This window comes from Amphiura filiformis, chromosome 2 (genome assembly GCF_039555335.1).
Source record: "Amphiura filiformis chromosome 2, Afil_fr2py, whole genome shotgun sequence".
NCBI lineage: Eukaryota > Metazoa > Echinodermata > Ophiuroidea > Amphilepidida > Amphiuridae > Amphiura > Amphiura filiformis.
The window spans coordinates 86,115,327-86,134,625 of record NC_092629.1 but is presented as its reverse complement, the minus strand read 5'-3'; the positions used below and the strand labels follow the sequence as shown (position 1 = coordinate 86,134,625).

The window sequence follows — 19,299 nt, the reverse complement described above, 5'->3', positions numbered from 1 at the left end:
TTTCAGATATTTGGATATTTTAGATAATTTTGATATTATTAGGGCTATTTTGGCTAATTTAAGACAATTACAAAAAGAGGTCCAAGTGCAAAACACAAGGTTAGATATTAATCGCTATCAAGGAGTGAGAATGTTTGAACAATAGATATCGAGCGTACTTTCAGTGACGGATTTAACGAAAAGGACCCTGTCAGCAAAATAAGCCGGGCCCAATATGTGTTAATCTAATGGCGACGTCAAAAATGGCGATATCGCATCCGCCACCACCTGCACCTGCAGGGGTGTTTGAGGGGAGTTAATCCCCTGAGAATTGGAAACTTGGGCAAAATAAAAGCTTAAAGGAAACAGCCGGATATTTCAAAAGGACATATTGTAGTACTTAGTGTAGTACTTAGTGTAGTACTTAGTAATTAGTGTAATGAATTAATTAATTGATATTAATTAATTAATTAATTAATTAATTAATTAATTAATTAATTAATTAATTAATTAATTAAAGTCATCAGTGGAAGTCGTCATGTTTCGATACTCGGGCTGTAGTGACGTCATATTGCACATATTGGCAACACAGAAATCAGCGCCAAACGAAACAAAAATAATCGAAAACAACGTACATGTGCAACCATGACTGTTTAAAAATAGCCCGCCAAAGTCATGCAGGTAACTCCGAGGTGGTGCATTGAATTGGTTTGAATGAGGAATACTACGGGAGTCACACATGTGTGAAGTGAATAACCTCCGTAGGAAAAACTAGCATTGTCCACTCGGCTGTATCGATGCTTGGACTGTAGTGACGTCAAGAAATGATCGAAAATGGCCGCCCCGATACCGGGAAATTTAAAGATTTTTTTAATTTTACTGCTTTATAACGGAGAGGTTTTTTGTACTTTAAATGGACCAGGTATGTTTATTAATTCATAAACAATGATAATAGGGCAAAACATAACATGACCGGCTGATCCCTTTAATTGAAACAATTTCGGGGACCACTTTTGTTCTTATCATAACAAAAGTGTACGGGTACGTGTGTTTAAAAACGAAGCAAAATGGGCACTTCTTTATCCATACGCAGGAGGGTGTGTGAGTGGAGATATGCCGCCCTAGTAATGAGTATTTGGATTTTGAAAAAAATGTTCAAAATAAACATGATAACCATTCTGACACTAATGTTGTTATCATTGACTAAAGGTGTAGGCAGTTCTTTATCCATATGCAGTGTCTGAGTAAAAAACACTAACAACCAAAATAAAGTGGACCATTTAGAAATCATTGCCGTTGTCGTCACTATTTAAAACAATAAGTGTAAAGGTGTCCAAAACAGAAGCCAAAATATCTTTATCCGTACGCATGGGGTGTCTAAGGGAGGATGCCTGGAAAACAATTCAAGATAAAGGCCCCATTTTAACACTGTTATGTTATCATTTAAATAAGTGTACAGGTGTCCAAAACAGAAGCTAAAATGGATAATAATTCTTTATCCATATAAGCAGGGTGTGTGTGACGGGGATGTGCCCCCTGAGTTTTTGGAAATAAAAGGCACATTCTCCGATAAAGCGTTCAAAAAGCCAAATTTGTGTCGCCCATAGTTTCAAGTCGTATTCAGACTTGTTTCGTCTGAAAGAGATGACTTTTTTTAATATAACTAATACTTAGGAGTTGCTTTCTAAAATGTGTGGGGCTAGAGGTTCTAACATGCCTAGAAAGTATAAAACAATAAAGCTGATTATGCATATCCATTGTTTTCCTCCATGTCGCCAGCCAAGGTGCGTTCCGTATAATGTGTCCCTGTTCGCTATACATGCGCGCATAATAATGGATTATAGGTACTTTTCATTAGCTGGTATCATGACCTAATTATAAAGTATAAAACATCACAACGCAGGTTATTAAATTTTTCCAACAGGTCTTTGAGACTATGTCGCCAATATTGTTCACAGATACGTTACCATATTTCTAATGGATAGCAATCTGTCAAAATAACTAGCTATATGAATGTTCTCATATGTGATGGATCAAGCAGGCTCCATAGTATATTATATATGTGGTACATAACACAATGGTTTCAAAGTAAAAAAAATCAGGTCTATTAACGGCAAAAAATCCTGACGTTACGTTCATGTCGTCACAGATACGTTACCTAAATTCTACTCCCCTCGGAAAAAACGCTGTGATAAATGAAGCCAAATACCATACCAGACTTTAGTACTTTGGGTGATGACTGATCAAGTATGAGTATTAAGTCGGTAAGTTTTACACTTGCACGATTAAGACAAAAGTGTGAAAAGGCTTCACAGATACGTTACCACTGATACGTTACCACCAATGCGTACAAGTAATATTGCTCAAAAATTAAGTATTGTTGAAAAATCACCCATGCATTGTTTTGTGCTCTGAAACTATTAAAGTTTACGATTCTGAATGATTTTCATGAATTCTTCGTGGTTGGAATTTTGCAATTTGCGAGACCAAACTTGGACGCTTTATCGGAGAATGGGCCAAAAGGTCAAAATAAAGACCCAATTGAACCATTTCGTGGACCATATGACACGACTGCGCTTTTTGCCCGTAAGTTCATGTTTTTGACACCCTAAACGCGTTACGCGCGTATCCAGAGCTCTGGCGCGTATCGTACCTACCCACGAAAAACTACCTTTTTACGCGTTTTCATTATCGCGGATGGTGTACAGGTCCCAATGGGAGTGACCCCCGGGGCTTTTTGTTATTGTTAATAAGTGTACAGGTGTCCAAAACTGAAGCTAAAACGGACAATTCTTTATCCATACGTGGGGGATGGAGGGGTGGGGGGTCTGAGGAGGTATGTGCCTCCCTGAGTATGTGGAACAATTCAAATTCAAATAACAGTCCTCGAAGTAAACTTTACCAATCTAATAATATGTGCTTGAATAGTGTATGAAGCTGTCATGTAGAGCTTTGTTGCAAAAGCCCTTACATCCACTTTTTGAGAAAAACGGCTTTTTTTAATTGTGCAAGTATTACTTGTTTGATCTGATTCAATTTGGGCTCGGATAAAGTGTTGATGAATAGAAACTGTTGTCGTCACTATTTAAAACAATAAGTGTAAAGGTGTCCAAAACAGAAGCCAAAATATCTTTATCCGTACGCATGGGGTGTCTAAGGGAGGATGCCTGGAAAACAATTCAAGATAAAGGCCCCATTTTAACACTGTTATGTTATCATTTAAATAAGTGTACAGGTGTCCAAAACAGAAGCTAAAATGGATAATAATTCTTTATCCATATAAGCAGGGGGTGTGTGACGGGGATGTGCCCCCTGAGTATTTGGAAATAAAAGGTCAAAATAAAGACCCAATTGAACCATTTCGTGGACCATATGACACGACTGCGCTTTTTGCCCGGGGGGGGGGTCACTCCCATTGTGGGATGTACACCATCCGCGATAATCAACTTTTGAAAAGCACCCTAAATAAGGATTTAACCCTTGGCTAAAACAATACCCTAAACAGGGATTTTATTCCTTGCATCAAATTTCATACCCTAAATTTCATTTCCGCGTATTAGCAATTGCAATTTTGCTATACCCTTTTTTTTTCTTCAATATTTCATGTTTTTGACACCCTAAACGCGTTACGCGCGTATCGTACCTACCCACGAAAAACTACCTTTTTACGCGTTTTCATTATCGCGGATGGTGTACAGGTCCCAATGGGAGTGACCCCCGGGGCTTTTTGTTATTGTTAATAAGTGTACAGGTGTCCAAAACTGAAGCTAAAACGGACAATTCTTTATCCATACGTGGGGGATGGAGGGGTGGGGGGTCTGAGGAGGTATGTGCCTCCCTGAGTATGTGGAACAATTCAAATTCAAATAACAGTCCTCGAAGTAAACTTTACCAATCTAATGATATGTGCTTGAATAGTGTATGAAGCTGTCATGTAGAGCTTTGTTGCAAAAGCCCTTACATCCACTTTTTGAGAAAAACGGCTTTTTTTAATTGTGCAAGTATTACTTGTTTGATCTGATTCAGTTTGGGCTCGGATAAAGTGTTGATGAATAGAAACTAAAACAATATGATTGGTACAATTTTCAAGCCTTCCCATTTATTTTATTATTTATTTTATCACCCCTTTTGTGGATGTAAGGGCTTTGGCAACAAAATAAATTTACCGTTTTTTTAGAAACCACCTTTGCAATCACATTTGAGCCCATTTCTTTGCACTACATGTACTTTATGTTACTTCGCTAATGCTTTCAAAATCAAAAAGAAACATTTGTAATTAAATCCGGCAAAATGCCATTTTTGAGTATTTCCGAAGCTGCAAGTTTTGTTAATTTTTTTTCAAACATAGTGACCCCAAAACAGTTCCTGTTGGTTTTATTAGTTAAAGAACATTCAAGGCTACTATTATACATTAAAAATTATTTTCCTAAAATTTTATATTCATTTTAAGTTCAGATTTCCGGAAATTCCCTAAGATTTTCCAAACGGAAAATATACGATATCTCCGGAAGGGAATGTGGTATGAAGGTCAAATAACTACCAAAATGTGTATTTTCACCCACACTATATGTGATGCGATCAAGCAAAATCAGTCGGAACTCGGCAATAATAAATTTTCAGTTTCCTATAGGATAGTAAAAAGCATTTACAAAGCTAGATTTGGCAGAAAACCCCATTGAAATTGAACAACCAGTTCCAAAGATATGAGCAATTAAAGAGTTTCCAAAACAAGAGGAAACAAAAGGAAAAGTTTCCTTTGTTTGGCTGTATCTCAAAATCAATATTTCCGAGTTCCGACTGATTTGGCTTGATCGCATCACATATTATCATGCCAGTAACAGTTAGGACGCTGGACAACCGATTGTTATTGTTCTGCAAGGCTCACTCAGTCATTTAATAAGGCAATACAAACGATCGAATTTGGTATTCAAATGAACAAAATTTTGAGTTACACCTTTTCAGTGTAAAATTTTTTCTCTCGGCCAAATGAAAAGCAATAATTTTCATTTTTTCAGTAAATGTCAGGAAAAACTGTAATGCTTGATACTGTATTTTTTTTCAAATCTTAGTGTTAAACTTAGTCGTGAAATTCAGTCATTTAGTGTAAGATTTTCGATTTTGATAGGCTTCAACTCTGTCCGCGAGCCTTTTTTTGGATCTACCTTTTAGCTTTTCAAAGTAATATAGTTCGCTAAAGAAGGATTTTTCCCAACTTTCTAACGCACATCACCGTGAGCGATATATCATAGTTTTGTCAGAATTTCCGTTTTGATTCCATAAGTTTTGACTACCAGCTGAAAATTTTTCAAATCCACGCGTGAAATACTAGCATTGTGGATCGATATCTCTGGGTGCCCGGCCTGGATACAGTGTTGCTAGAACTTCAATATAGCAAAGAAATTACCTAGTGTTTCAATTGTCATGAAGGTGACTGGGTATAGTGCCTTTTGTTTGTGATTGCTGGCCACCGAAAGTCATAATGAAGCAGCCGAAACAATACAAGGTTAAACATGGAAGTTTATAACAACCTATTATAATGACCTAAAGGAAAAATCATTTATGGCAACAATGAGCCTTGCATTGTAAGTCATGGTTCAAATGTGTTGAGTACCCACCCCACCCCCATAGGCCTACATAATATTACATACCGGTACCTTATAATATTTATATAGCACGGCTATAGCTATACATTTAGAAAGTAGGTCCTATAGCGCTAAATTATGACAAATAGGCCTACACAAACCCGAACGCAAGTCTGAAGGGTGTAATGAAAATGCCAACCCGCGATGGGGGGGGGGTCATTCAAAATTCACCTGGAGATAGGAGGGACATAAAATTAAAATCCCCTCTAATAACACGCGAATTTTTCTAGGTTTGGATTTTCCCATGGACCTCATCCTAGGTAAATAAACAAACAAACAAATAAACAAACAGACAAAATGGTTTTCATAATCATGGAATCCATAGCCCCTATAAATTGAAATTGCAGGCTATCACGGGAGCAAATTTCCAAAATTCACCTCATTTACCAGAATTGGGGATTTGGGCTACCAAATCGCTGGTCAGGCAATACTGGTTTTCAATGGAAAAGGGACCTGGTTGACAACAATTGAAATATCGATTATTTCTGCTGGTTGCTCTCGAAATAGAGTACTGAGTTTGACATTTTCTGAGCATGAAGGGAAAAAGGGTAAAATAAAAACGGAAATTCTGACAAAACTGTAATATATAGACCCACACGATGTGCTTTACAGAGGTGGGAAATATCTTTATTTAGCAAACTATATTAGTTTGAGACGCTAAAAATGAGTTCTGTAAAAAGCTCACGGGCGAACTAAAGGCCTATAAAAATCAAAAATATCACACTAAAAGACACAATTTGATGCTTAATTTTAACACCAGGATTTAAAAAAAATTGTTCATCCAAGCACTATGTTTTTATTTGACATTACTGAAGAAAAAAAAAATTTGCTTTATATTTGACCGAGAAAATAAATTTCATAGCAAAAAGGTGTATCTCGGAATTGTGCTGATTTTAACATGTATCGATCGACTTTTAGCGCGACTAAGCAGAACAAAAGAACGGTTGTCCTGCGTTTAGACTGGTAACTCAATTTCAGCCAGTGGTGTATGCAAGGGATTTTGCAACATACCCGAGCAACAGAGCTCTCCAATCATGTTGACCTTTTTTTTTTATTGAAGACATACATGAAGTTTCCCAAAGACCTAAATAATTTAGGTATTTTGGGAAACTTCTTGTATATCGTTAATACAAAAGGTCAAATTTTTCATTATGATGATCGGCTTTTTATCCCAGCTACAATATAGCCTACTTAAGGGATCTAAAATGAGCGTTTATTGCGTTTCGACAGTATTTTTTGTGGGACATGAGAGCACCTCAGACCTATCGAATTGCATTCTGAATACGAAGCATGTCTTTCTGATATCAAATAATTTTCATTTTTTGAAAATCACAATATAATACAAATTTTATGACAAATTATAAAAATTTGATATTTTTCAAATTTTTGATATATAACAGTCCTCGAAGTAAATTATATAAATCTAATGACATATTCTTAAAGTGTATGTAGCAGGGAGGAAAAGCCGACGGTCAATTGAAAATTTTGACCTTTCATATTGAAGATATGGATTTTTTCCCAAAAGACATAATTTGTTTTGGTGTTTTGGGGAAAAAATCCATATCTTCAATACGAAAGGTCAAAATTTTCAATTGATCGTCGGCTTTTCAACCCACCTACATACACTTTAAGTATAAATCATCAGATTTATAAAGTTAACTTCAAGTACTGTTAAATATCAAAAATATCAATTTTTAATGATTTGCCATAAAATGTGTATTAAATTGCCAATTTCAAAAATCAAAATTATTTGATATCAGAATGACATTCTTCGTATTCAGAATGCAATTCGATATGTCTGATGTGCTCTAATGTCCCACAATAAATACTGTCCAAACGTTCATACCCCAGCCCTTAAAATTGTTTGTGTTAATTCATGAAATTTGTAATAATATGTATTATTTCAAAAAGAAATCTGAATTATTTGATATCAGAAGGACATTCCTCGTATTCAAAATGCAATTTTGTGTGTCTAATCTCTGATGTGCTCTCAGATGACACACAATAAATACTGTGGGTGATCGAATACACTTAAGATTGTATTTTTTACCACAAAATGTTAGTTTTCACTGTCAGAAATAACCCCTTTTAATTTTGAGCCGAACAAATGAATAGAATCAGAATTTGATTAACGATCACCCAAACAAAGCAGGTGTAAATCAAATAACAGATACAAAGACATTAAATGAAAATACAGGATAGAACATAAAGAATTCAATATACATTAGTATGGATATTTATGACAAATGGTGCAACAACGAAAATTGCTATTCAATTCATGTCGCCAATGCATGTCACTTCGTCGCGTCGATCGTGATTGATCTTTACTGAATAAAGCCTTTTTTGGAAGCTCAAAGACCGTTACAAGCCCATTCTCTCTACATGTATAACTAAAGGATTCCAATTTGCAAACCTAAAATGGTCTTGATATATATCGCGAGCGCAGCGAGCTGGAAAGCATGCATATTTTACCAGTTTTTGTACTGTTTTCCTGTGCCAGCGTTTTATTTAAAAGGCGCCCAATTATGAAGGTTTGCCACAAATCGCTCCCCCCACTTTTTTGGCTGGCCAAACCATTCTTCCCTCCCCCCCCCCCCCGCAATTTTACTCTCCCGCCAAGGCTCATAATTATTGCACAGCCCCTGTTTTTCACTTCTGAGGCAAAAATATGCATAATATTGCAAATGTTAACTTTGTCGCCTCGGACATTCATCACATTGCATCATAACGTAATGTGGTATACACAAAGGGATATGGAGGCATTTCCCCCGTGGTCGTGGGTTTCCTGGTGGGCTTTTCCGTCCGTTTGATCCCTGCCCTCTCTGATATTCACCCCTCCCAATTGTCCTACCAAAAGAAAATGACAATTTGTCGCAATTGCAATAAATTATGGATTGAATAAATCTTATTAATCGTACGGGAAATTCTTAGTTTACAATGTTGTCACGCATAATATTTCAAGTTAACGTTAACTTTCATGTCCACCATTCATTTACTCTCTAAATGTAAAAGAGTGAAAAACTCACTCCCTAAAAGAGTGATTCACTTATAAGACCACTCAAGAAAGAGTGAATGTGTTTTTTAACTTTAAAACTACTCTAAAAAGAGTGAATTTTAACTCTTTCAAGGAGGTAAATGAAGGACAACTCTAAAATGTGTTGTCCTTCATTTAACTCCTTAAATGAGTTGAAATTCACTCTTTTAGCGTGGTTTCACTCTTTTTTGAGTGGTTTTAAAGTTAAAAAAACACATTTCACTCTTTTTTGAGTGGTCTTATAAGTGAATCACTCTTTTGGGGAGTGAGTTTATCACTCTTTTACATTTATAGAGTACTTTTTCTTCAAAATTATAAACTTGAGTTTTCCCCTCCCCCGGAACAAAATAAAATCACATAATTAAGCAATTTGTCAACTAGAAAAAAATACAAAATTTTCCAATTTCCCCTTCTCGATTTCAGTTCCCCCTGGGAAAAAATTCCTGGTTACTCACTGCCTCTATTATTATTATTATTATTATTATAATCTGTCATTTTTCTTAATCGAATATTGAAATGCATGAAGCTTACCGATTTCAGCAAAAGTCATTATTACCAAAATGCATCCAAAACATGTCGACATCGAAGCCATTTCAAATCCTTGATTTTGTCTATCCTCTCGGGTTTGTCCACTATGTCCACTCGGGTATGTATGCCACTTTTTTGCCTATCGAAGACTATTTGTCGGCACGGATTGTCGGAATCAACTCAGTTTTGAAATATAAGGAAAGCATGCGCTGAAATGAATTAGGTTTACCCAATGAAAATCAAATCAAGCAACTGGAAGCAAATAAATGTTGCTCATTCGAATGGAACTAATGGAACAGGTATATGCCTAAACTAGTTTTGGACCAGACTGTATGTGGCTATCACGAACATGTTAGGAACGACGAACGTTAGGACCGACACAACTGGCTGTGTAAGAGACTAGGCCTAAACATGTGATTAATGAAGCATTGATTTGCTAATTGAGCACCCACACCACTCTTCGCCATACATACATTCTCCCAGCCACATTTCCCTAACATAATATGAAATTTAAAAAAAAGGGAAATTTATTTCGGCAGAGGCGCCGGCGGGGCTCGAACACACGCTGCACTGAGCCGCTATCATGTAGGCAGTATCGACATATCACCAGCGCCTTAGACCGCTCGGCCACAAGGACTTGTTGGTGTCCTCGTGAAAATTTAAACATATAATCGCAACGTCATTACTTCAACATACCACGTGACAAGCAAAGACAGACGTGACATTGCAAACCCTCTCACTCGATTATTTCAAAAAGGTAACCACGCTTCCCTAGAATGTGCAATAAATTAGCTAAAAAAATGTTCTTATTTTAACAGCATTCTAGAAACACTTGGCGTTTGGCGAATAGAGGAGTATAGAGCACCCATCCGTCTGTATATTAGCAAATCAATTGTGCCCAAAGTCATGCACATTTTTTAACTAATAGGATTTTCTTCTTTCTTTACACCGTGAACCGGTGACCGCCGTGACAGGCTGTTCTTCTTCTTTCATTTTTGTTAACGTCACGGCTGTGTTCTTCTTCTGTCGTCCTTTACCTTTGCTCTAGCACTGACATGCTTACACCGGTTTACTGACTATGCCTCTACATGTCACGTGATTTCAACTCAAAATGCTCCCACAAATTACGTAGGACAGTAACGCCACTTGCACACATGCATTGTTATTACCCAGTGTCTGTAAATCTAGCACGGATTTGAGGTCAAATGTCATTAAGGGGTTACTTCCGGTGTAAAATAAAATACCTTCAAAAATGTGTTATTAGCTAAGAAAAACATTGGAGAATAACGGTATGTTGGCACATGAATTGTGTTTAACCAATGTATATGTGGTATTTTTTATTTGGGGTCTTATGTCATTAAGGGGTCACTTCCGGTTGTGATGTGCCCTGAGTAATTTAATTTGATTATTCATCTTTGTTTACATGCGACAATTTTGGGAATCCTCTCTCATGCATCAAGTTGATCAAATACAAATGAATCATATATTTTTGGATTGTTGGGAATCCCCTATTCTTTTGAATGTTCGGTGTATTGCACCATTAGGAGAATTCCCGATAATGTAAAGTGAATATGACATCATTTTGGGAATTCCCCCAGGAGGAGAATGTGACATAACGATTTATAAATAGATTGTTGGTTTTTGTGAGTATAAAAGGTGAAAGTAATTTAGTTTGTTCTTTACAGAATATGAAGAGAGTTTGTAGGCTCTCTATGTGTTGGTCGTTGTGTTTCAAAAAGAGTTACATTTGAACCAGTTTGTATAGCCGACAATGTGCTATTTTAATATAGCAACGAAAGAGATTTTGAGTATATGAAGGTGCTCCTCCTCCACCGCCCCCAAGTGATTAAATTTCTTCTGTCGACTTACTGGAGTCTGGTTTATAAATCAACATATCTGTCAATAAAGTGGACCAGTGCAGAAAGAAGCCTGTTGGCCTTGAGTCATTACGGCTCGTAACAAAATTGGGGGCTCGTCTTGATGTGAAAGTACAGTATAGTGTTCAATACAGTAGATTTTCTTAAAACTATAACTTTAGAGAAGTTTGATGAGTTGAAGAAACCTGATTTGTTAGCATTTGTCAAACATTATCACTTGAAAGTAAAACAGTCAAACATTATGACTTGAAAGTAAAACAAGCTACAAGAAAGCAAATAATCAAAAATGCCTTGATAGATGCTTTGGTCGGGTAAGATATATTTGATGAATCTGTGTTGGAAGAGAAACATGAGGTAGAAACTGAAATCGGTAGGGAAGCAGTTAAATTGAAAGAGTTGGAAATTCAGTTAATAATAATAATAATAATAATAATAATAATAATAATAATAATAATAATAATAATAATAATAATAATAATATACACTTTTAGAGCGCGTTCCAAAAGATAATTTAAAAGCCCAAAACAAGATAAAATCAAGCAAGATTATTTACAACACAGCATAATTCAGAGAAAAAAGAAATCACAACCACCACCAGACGTGCCTTTGTAGTGTTGTACGGGGGAGCAGGCAAAAACAACGCAAGCAGCAGGCCGTGGAACACCTGGAGACACTAGAAAACACGCCAACTGGTTGAAGGAAAAATTAAACAATTAATGATGCAATCAATTAAATAAAGCTGAACAAAAAGGCATTTAAAAAACAACATTTGCCGTGGGCAGAGAAAACCGATGTTACACCCGTCCTAGGCAGGACGAAATAACACAAAAGACAAGACAACACCAATATAGCTCAACCTACTACAAAAAGCTAAGCATATTGATAAGTAATACAAAGCAAAAAATAAAACATAATATAAGACAGTCTGAACAGTCCCTAAAGATCAAACAATATTGCACGAGGAAGAAAGATGCGGAAAACGAGGCGACAAGCAAAGAAAATATACCCTCGTGAAATACAGAACGACATATCAATATGCATACAATAACACCAGAAACAACATAATAATATGCAAGCAATAAAAATATGAACACATAGGCCTAATATGACCCTAAAGAACGAGTTAGATGTCAAAATTAAACAGATACGTTTTTAGCAACGACTTGAACTGCTCTACAGATTTTGCTTTGCGTATGTCCATTGGCAGACTGTTCCACAGGATGGGGCCCGCGATGGAGAAAGCCATATCGCCGAATGATTTAGTCCTGCTTTTGGGGACGACGAGAAGTGGAGCGAAGACTAGCGATAGGATTGTATGGTTTGAGCAGTTCGGTTATGCAGTTTGGAGCAGCGTTGTTTAGAGCCTTGTATATGATCAGAAGAAGTTTGAAGATCATGATGCGTTTCTTGATAGGGAGTCAGCCAATAGAGGCCGTCAGCCTTTTCCGCGGGATCCGCCATCTTGTGGGTGCTGCCGTTCTGCATGTGATCTTAGTAACAAGGCACTCCGCACGCCGACACCGCCTGGCTAATAATTATTTGGTGCAGCAGAGACACTAAAATGAATACACGGGATCGATACACGTGAATTGCTATGCACGATTTTGATATCAGACGAAAATCTTCGGATACTTAAATGATGAATATCTCCCGTAAATGATTTTTTCTCAAGAAACCAGATGTGGTCTCATACACTTGAAAATACGTTTTGAACAGATATGATAGTCGCTAGAATGCGCTTTGAAAATTGGCCGTGCGCTTTGAACTCAAAATCGGACCAAAACTCTAATTTTATATTGCGTTGGTCCTGTATGGACTACATCGTGTAGTACAATATAGGCAGTATAAAAGTCGATGACCATTGACCACAATGGGGTATACAAGCTTATTCACGAACAACCAAGATCAATTACCCGGCTATTGTGAGTAGCATTAGTCATGTCTCTCGACTAATTATTCGTCTCAAAGAGCTTCAAAGGTCTGAACCAAATGGCCAATCGTGGCTATGGATTCAACCTACCATGGCGATTTCTGCCATGAAGATATAGGGTCGATGACACTGTGCTCCGTACCCACAAGATGGCGGCGTTGACGTCACAATGCCTACCTCTATGAAGGTCTCTTATGACTTGACTATGTGATCAAGTTTCTTTGCGCCTGTAACAAGTCTCATGGCATCTTTTTATCACAACGCGATTTACACGAAACAACATTTTCACAGGGCATACGCTGGTTCTTTCAATTCTAGTTTAAAATCTGTTCGTCACATGCAGTCTGATTTCATCAAAGTCTTGGGAACTAATGTGGATAGTTGTTTTGTTAAAAAAACAGATACTGTTAAAAATATCAGTATTTACGCGAGCGACATTTTGAGTGTGTAAAATGCATTGAAAATTGTCGGCTAAAGAGTACATAAATTAAAATCGCGAACAGTAATAGCAACAATAACTATCTACATTCCAAGCGGAAACGCTTTTCATAAGCATACCACCTATTTTTGGGCAATCGCTGCAACCGAAATATGAAATTCCAGGCCATCTGTAAAGAATGGGCACCTTGGGAGAACAATGCCAGTGCATTGAAAGGTTAACCCAGGTTATATAAGAATGAAATAAATAAATAAATAAATAAATAAAGAGCGTGAGCATATTTTACTATGAACTTGGGACATCACAACACATGTTTTAATTGGTGTCAGACAATTAAAACAAGACAATCAGCTACATTTCGATGTGTATTTGGGTACCATAGAATACCATGTGCTTGTATTTCGGAAGATGGCTCGAGCAAAAAATATATTTTTATGCTTATTATAACCATTTTGGATAGTGATTTGTGAAAAAATATTTTTAAAAAATACCTCGTCAATAAGGGCCTGTTTGCCATTGTACACATTGTGACTAAATGACGACATTTATAATGTTTTAAAGGATACAATTGCACACATTATGACTAAATAATGGCAATAAAACTGTAAAATTCTTAAACACTTGAGAACGTTCCTGCAATCTTATTTGTGGAGGACAACCAAGCAAAGTTTTCTACACTATGATTTCAATGCAAAGCCATGCTCTAAGACAGGAAAACTTGTCTCTGAAACACAATTTCATCATTAAAATCTTAAATTTTTGCAGAAAAATTAAAGAAATAGGCAACAACTTTCTTTTATTTTTGTTATGCAATGTTGTCAGGTAGGCCTTATTTTCTACTTATATATGCAAGAATTATGCAAACCCAGTGGGCACAACTGACGTTGAAATCACGTCGAAATCACGTTGAAATTGTGACGTCGAAATCAATTTCGACGTTGAAATCAGGTTGAAATCACGTTGTATTTGCAAATGGACTTCAACCTGATGGAGTTCAACCTGATTTCAACCCGATTTCAACCTAGAGGTTAGTTGAAATCAGGTTGAAATTTCAACGTTGCATCAACGTCGAAATTTCAACCTGATTTCAACTAACCTCTAGGTTGAAATCAGGTTGAAATCAGGTTAGGTTGAAACTTCGACGTTGTATCAACGTTGATTCAACGTCGAAATCCTAACCTGTGTCCACTGGGAAAGTAAAATTTTCAGATAGGCTACAAAATAAGATATAAAACCCATGGATGCGTTTGGCAAATTTGAACACCACTGCAACAGTCCGACACACAGCTAGTCCGAATCTGAAAACACTTTAACAGTCCGACACGCCCCTAGTCCGAATCCGAAATACACTGCGCTAGTCCGAGTCTGGAAAACACTTCGTCAGTCCGAAACTGTGCTAGTCCGAAACTGAAAACCAAAGCGGTAGTCCGAATCTGAAAATCACAGCGCTGGTCCGAATCTGAAAAACACATCGGACTAGCGTAGTGTTTCCTAAATTCAGATTCGGAATAGCGCCATGTTTTGCAATAGCGCAGTGGTTTTCAGTTTCGGACTGGCAGAGTGTTTTTTAGATTTGGACTAGCGCTGTGTCGGAGGAGTGTTTTCCAGATTCGGACTAGGACAGTGGTTTTCCATTTCGGTCTGGCGCAGTGTTTTTCATTTTCGGACTAGCGCCGTGTTGGACTGGCAGAATATATTGTAGGTTTGGATTAGTGGCGTGTCGGACTGGTGCAGTGTATTTCAGTTTCGGACTAGCGCAGAGTTTTTCATTTTCGGAGTAGAGGCGTGTCTAGTACAAGGAACTTATACGATGTCCTCATTCACAAACTGATACTATCTGTCCATCGTATAAGCCTCTTACCGTACGATAATGTGGTGAAGGAATATTACACAGTCAAGAATAGCTCCATCATCTTTTGGTTCTGAACCCTCCCAGTCTCCCAAAACATCAAAACATCAAAATCATTGTACATTTACTTACTTAAGACTGTCCTTTTTCATATAGCGCAGACAAAGTAGGGCCAAGCTAAATGGAAATGGTCAAAGTTTGGCAAAATATCTCTGTGTGTAATCCTATGTAAGTCCCATATCACATCGTTATCGGCGATCGAGGTTTTTTTTTTCTGAAGTTTGGTTGGTACCCACCAGCGTCATGCATGTGACGTGACACAGCGAAAATAAGCGACCGGGAATCAGGGATCGTTAAAACGTCAACAAATTGCAAAACACAGAAAGCAGTAAACTTATTGGCGAGCGGTCCGAATTTTGAGCCATAAGTTTACGTGGTGAACTAAGGCGTGTCGGACTGGCAGAGTGTATTTTAGATTTGGACTAGCAGCGTGTCGGACTAACGCCCTGTACCCATCCAACTGCTTTGCATGGGACATGTAGGACATGGAACCGAGCTTGATGGAGCATTGAGGGTCATGGATTGAGTGTAGGCTTATCGGTCGAGCAATTTTTTTTTCAAAAGGGACTCCCTCTATCTCTCTCGCTCTCTCAGTCCCCATGTGTAATGGTATGATGGGAGTTAAGTAGGGCCTACAGAAATTTATACTATAGGCCTATACTATAATGAATAGGCTACGATTTGTATGTCATTTTGTATGTGACGGTATGATGGGAAGTGGCTGAAAAGAACAAAAAAAAAAGGATGTGAACACGTCCCCCTGTTGTTTACATCCATGATGTATTGTATGTAGGGTTAAGTAGGCCCATAATCATGCTGGGAGTAGGCTGAATTTTAGGCTTTGGATTTTAATCAGAGATTTACCTAACCCAAGTGCAGGTCAAACTGCCAACTACCAAGGGCTAGTTAAGGACTAGCCCCGGGCCTAGCCCTAGACTAGTCATGCTAGCATCATGCACTCAGTCATGCACTACACATAATTTTGCGACATACAATCTAGATTTGACACGGGTTCTGTTTTGTATTTTAATTGAGGTCAAACTCATGAACTTACCATTTAAATATTGATATCAAAATGAACAGAAATAAATAATCCATTCTACTTTCTAGTCATGCATGCATGCATGCTATTTCCCGGGGCTAGTCATGTAGTCCATGAATTGTGATAGCAATTTGCTTGTACGTATAAATCGTAATTAAAAACCGGCACGGATCTCACTGTTTAGTGTTTACATGTATGGTCACTGATGGTCCTGAGTTTGCAATATTGAAATTGTTATTGAAATCAGTTTCTTCCAAGTTCAAGATAAAAGTAACATGATTGTACTGAAATGTAAGTTATAAACATTCTTCCTGTTGTCCACCGTGTATGAACTATTATTATGATGTACTAGTAGACACGATGATTGCGGCCTAGTCGAGCATATAAATTTGTATAAATTCATCCGACCAGGCCTGGCTAGGCCTGCATGCCAGTCGGTCTGCTGACTCGCCGCGTATTAAACGGCACAAAAATACCTCAAATTTTGCACAAAACAATCCATGATGTCAAATTATCACATCCAAAGTGTCGCCATGAACGTCAGCTTCAACTTCTCCAGCCAAAGTTTTTGCATTGATAATCAGGTTTCATGTAGTCATGAAATTAAACCTTGTTTGATGTGTATTCCCATTGCCACAGCATAACGGTTGCCCGGCTTGTCTTCTACGATAAGCTGCTGATGAGGCTACAACCTATAATTAAAGACCGAATTAAAAAAAAGACTAGTTTGCGTTTAACGTCATGACAAAGGCGCGCCGTGATTGGTTGCTGACCTGCGCAGTATGGCATTTTTGGTCTGGTTGACAGGACGTCATATGCAAGCCTTTTTAATTCGGTCTTCAATTATTCAACGTACTGAGCTTGAAAATATTCTAATGCATAATTCATGAACTTGAAAGACCCACGCCAGTGGCGCCACTTGCTAGGTGTTTCTAGAATCCCTATAGAATAAGATTAATTTTAATGCTACTTTATTGCATGTATGCTAAGGAAGCGTGATTACCTTTATTTAGGGAAATGGCGATAGGCGAATTTATGTATGACGCAGAGAAGTGGGGGATATATATTGGGCTCTCAATATTGGGCGGAACTTGTCAGAATATAAATGTGTACAATCGGCCTACATGCCGCGCAATGTGCGGCATTTATTTAGGTGTCAATTCCAAAACATACTACCTCTTGGAGGCAGAAAAATGACACAACATTTAGGTCTACTTTTTGATTTAAAAAAAAAAGCGATATATAAAAGGGCCCGATTTTCCCGTGTTTACGTCCGACTGCTAACCGTGTCTTGACCTCGTGTGTTCATGCGCTCATCATCGTAAACATCACTCAAATTTTCGCGTTTTCTATTCAAATTAGTAGAAATCACATTCACAAGTTCTAGCAAAACACGATTTGCAACACTAAAATTCTTAATATTGTACCGATTTTGCACAATTTTCATGCAAAGTTGGGACTATAATAGGCGTGATAAACTTTTGCCGGAAACCGCTTCACATGCGGATTTAGTGGTATGAACCCTTAAAATCCTTCCCATATTATGGCATTTAAATAGCAATTTGAAATAATTGTTTAGATTGTTTTTACTCCATTTGCAAACATGGTGTAATATTGACTCATGCCAACTTTTGCATCTGAAACGCTGTGATAGAGGGTGCATTTTGAAAAAGTGGATACCAAAATACCTTTAAATGACTAAAATGCACTTAAAATGATTGACATCTTACTATAATTTGCCTTATGTTGCGTGTATGCGTGTATGTATGTATGTATGTGTGTATGTGGGTAAAAGGCTCCGTCAGTTTTGATCCCAGCCTCCCCAATTTCGCACGGGGGATGCAGGAAAATACGGGGAGTGTCGTAAGCTACCTTTGGTCGAAATCGGAGGTCGAAGGTCAAAGGTCAAATTTTAAACTTGGTCCGATTGGGCTGTAACTCGGTGGGTGGAATCCTTGATGTGAGGGAATGCGGAGGTCACATTCGGTTGAGATCGGTAAAGAGTTGGGCTCAAAATCGGCGAAAACGTGATTTTTTGTTTGTTTTATCCAAAATCCACAGTATGGTATTGCACCCTGAATGCCCTCTCGGTTAATCTATAAATAGCTCTGATGATATGCTATGATCAAGCTGATACATGTATAGGCCTTGCACAATATACCAACTCTTGCTATAAAAGTACAAAGCCAATGTGGGTTTTATATTAACCCATTAAATGAAGGAAGAAAGAAAGTGTAGTCAGTAAAACAATAAAAATATATAAATTAATTGATTTAATTAATTACCGGTAAATAAGTGATGTCATCTGAGGTCAAAGGTCATCCAACAGGTCATCCAGGGTCAAATGTCAAAAGGGTCAACGGGTGAAACAGTACCCTATCAGCTGGATTGGGCTTAAACTTGGTAAAATAAATCTGAGGAATCAGGCTATGGTATTAAATAAAAGTCCCTAGGATTAGACCTATACCACTTTATGCTGGTGATTGTATTATAAAACCCTTTAACTGAAGAAAGAAATGGTCAGTTAAATAAATACATAAATGAATGAATTAATTAATTGTCATCCGAGGTCAAAGGGCATCAAACAGGTCAAAGGTCATGTGGGTCCGGCTATGTTGCTGTTATGCATATGGGCATATTGAGCTTAATAATCATTTACGCATACGGGTATCAACTCTAGTTTTATTTAATTCTTCTTTTTCTCTTAGTCATAGACTGGAAATATGCACTATAGTTAGGTGAAAAAGTTCACTTTGGTGACCACTCTCTGGCTAGTAAGGTTTGACGATTGATTAGACTTCTATGGACCATTTAGAAAAAAAATAGCCACCATGTCCCTCGCGAAATTCCCGGCATTTTTCGCTAGAAGCCAAAATCCAAAATGGCCGCCACCACCATTTTGAAAATTTAAGTTTTGAA

General features: G+C 37.5%; 1 protein-coding gene across 1 annotated transcript in view; it reads right to left on the bottom strand.

Moving 5' to 3' along the window:
* The window catches only part of LOC140172060 (uncharacterized), a 39,315-nt gene extending 29,894 nt beyond the window's left edge, over positions 1-9,421 (bottom strand). Inside the window, exon 1 of the mRNA XM_072195411.1 lies at positions 9,187-9,421. Coding sequence (XP_072051512.1) covers positions 9,187-9,247 — 61 coding nt within the window. The 5' untranslated portion in view covers positions 9,248-9,421. The remainder of the gene's footprint in view (positions 1-9,186) is intronic.
* Positions 9,422-19,299: the final 9,878 nt, after the last annotated feature.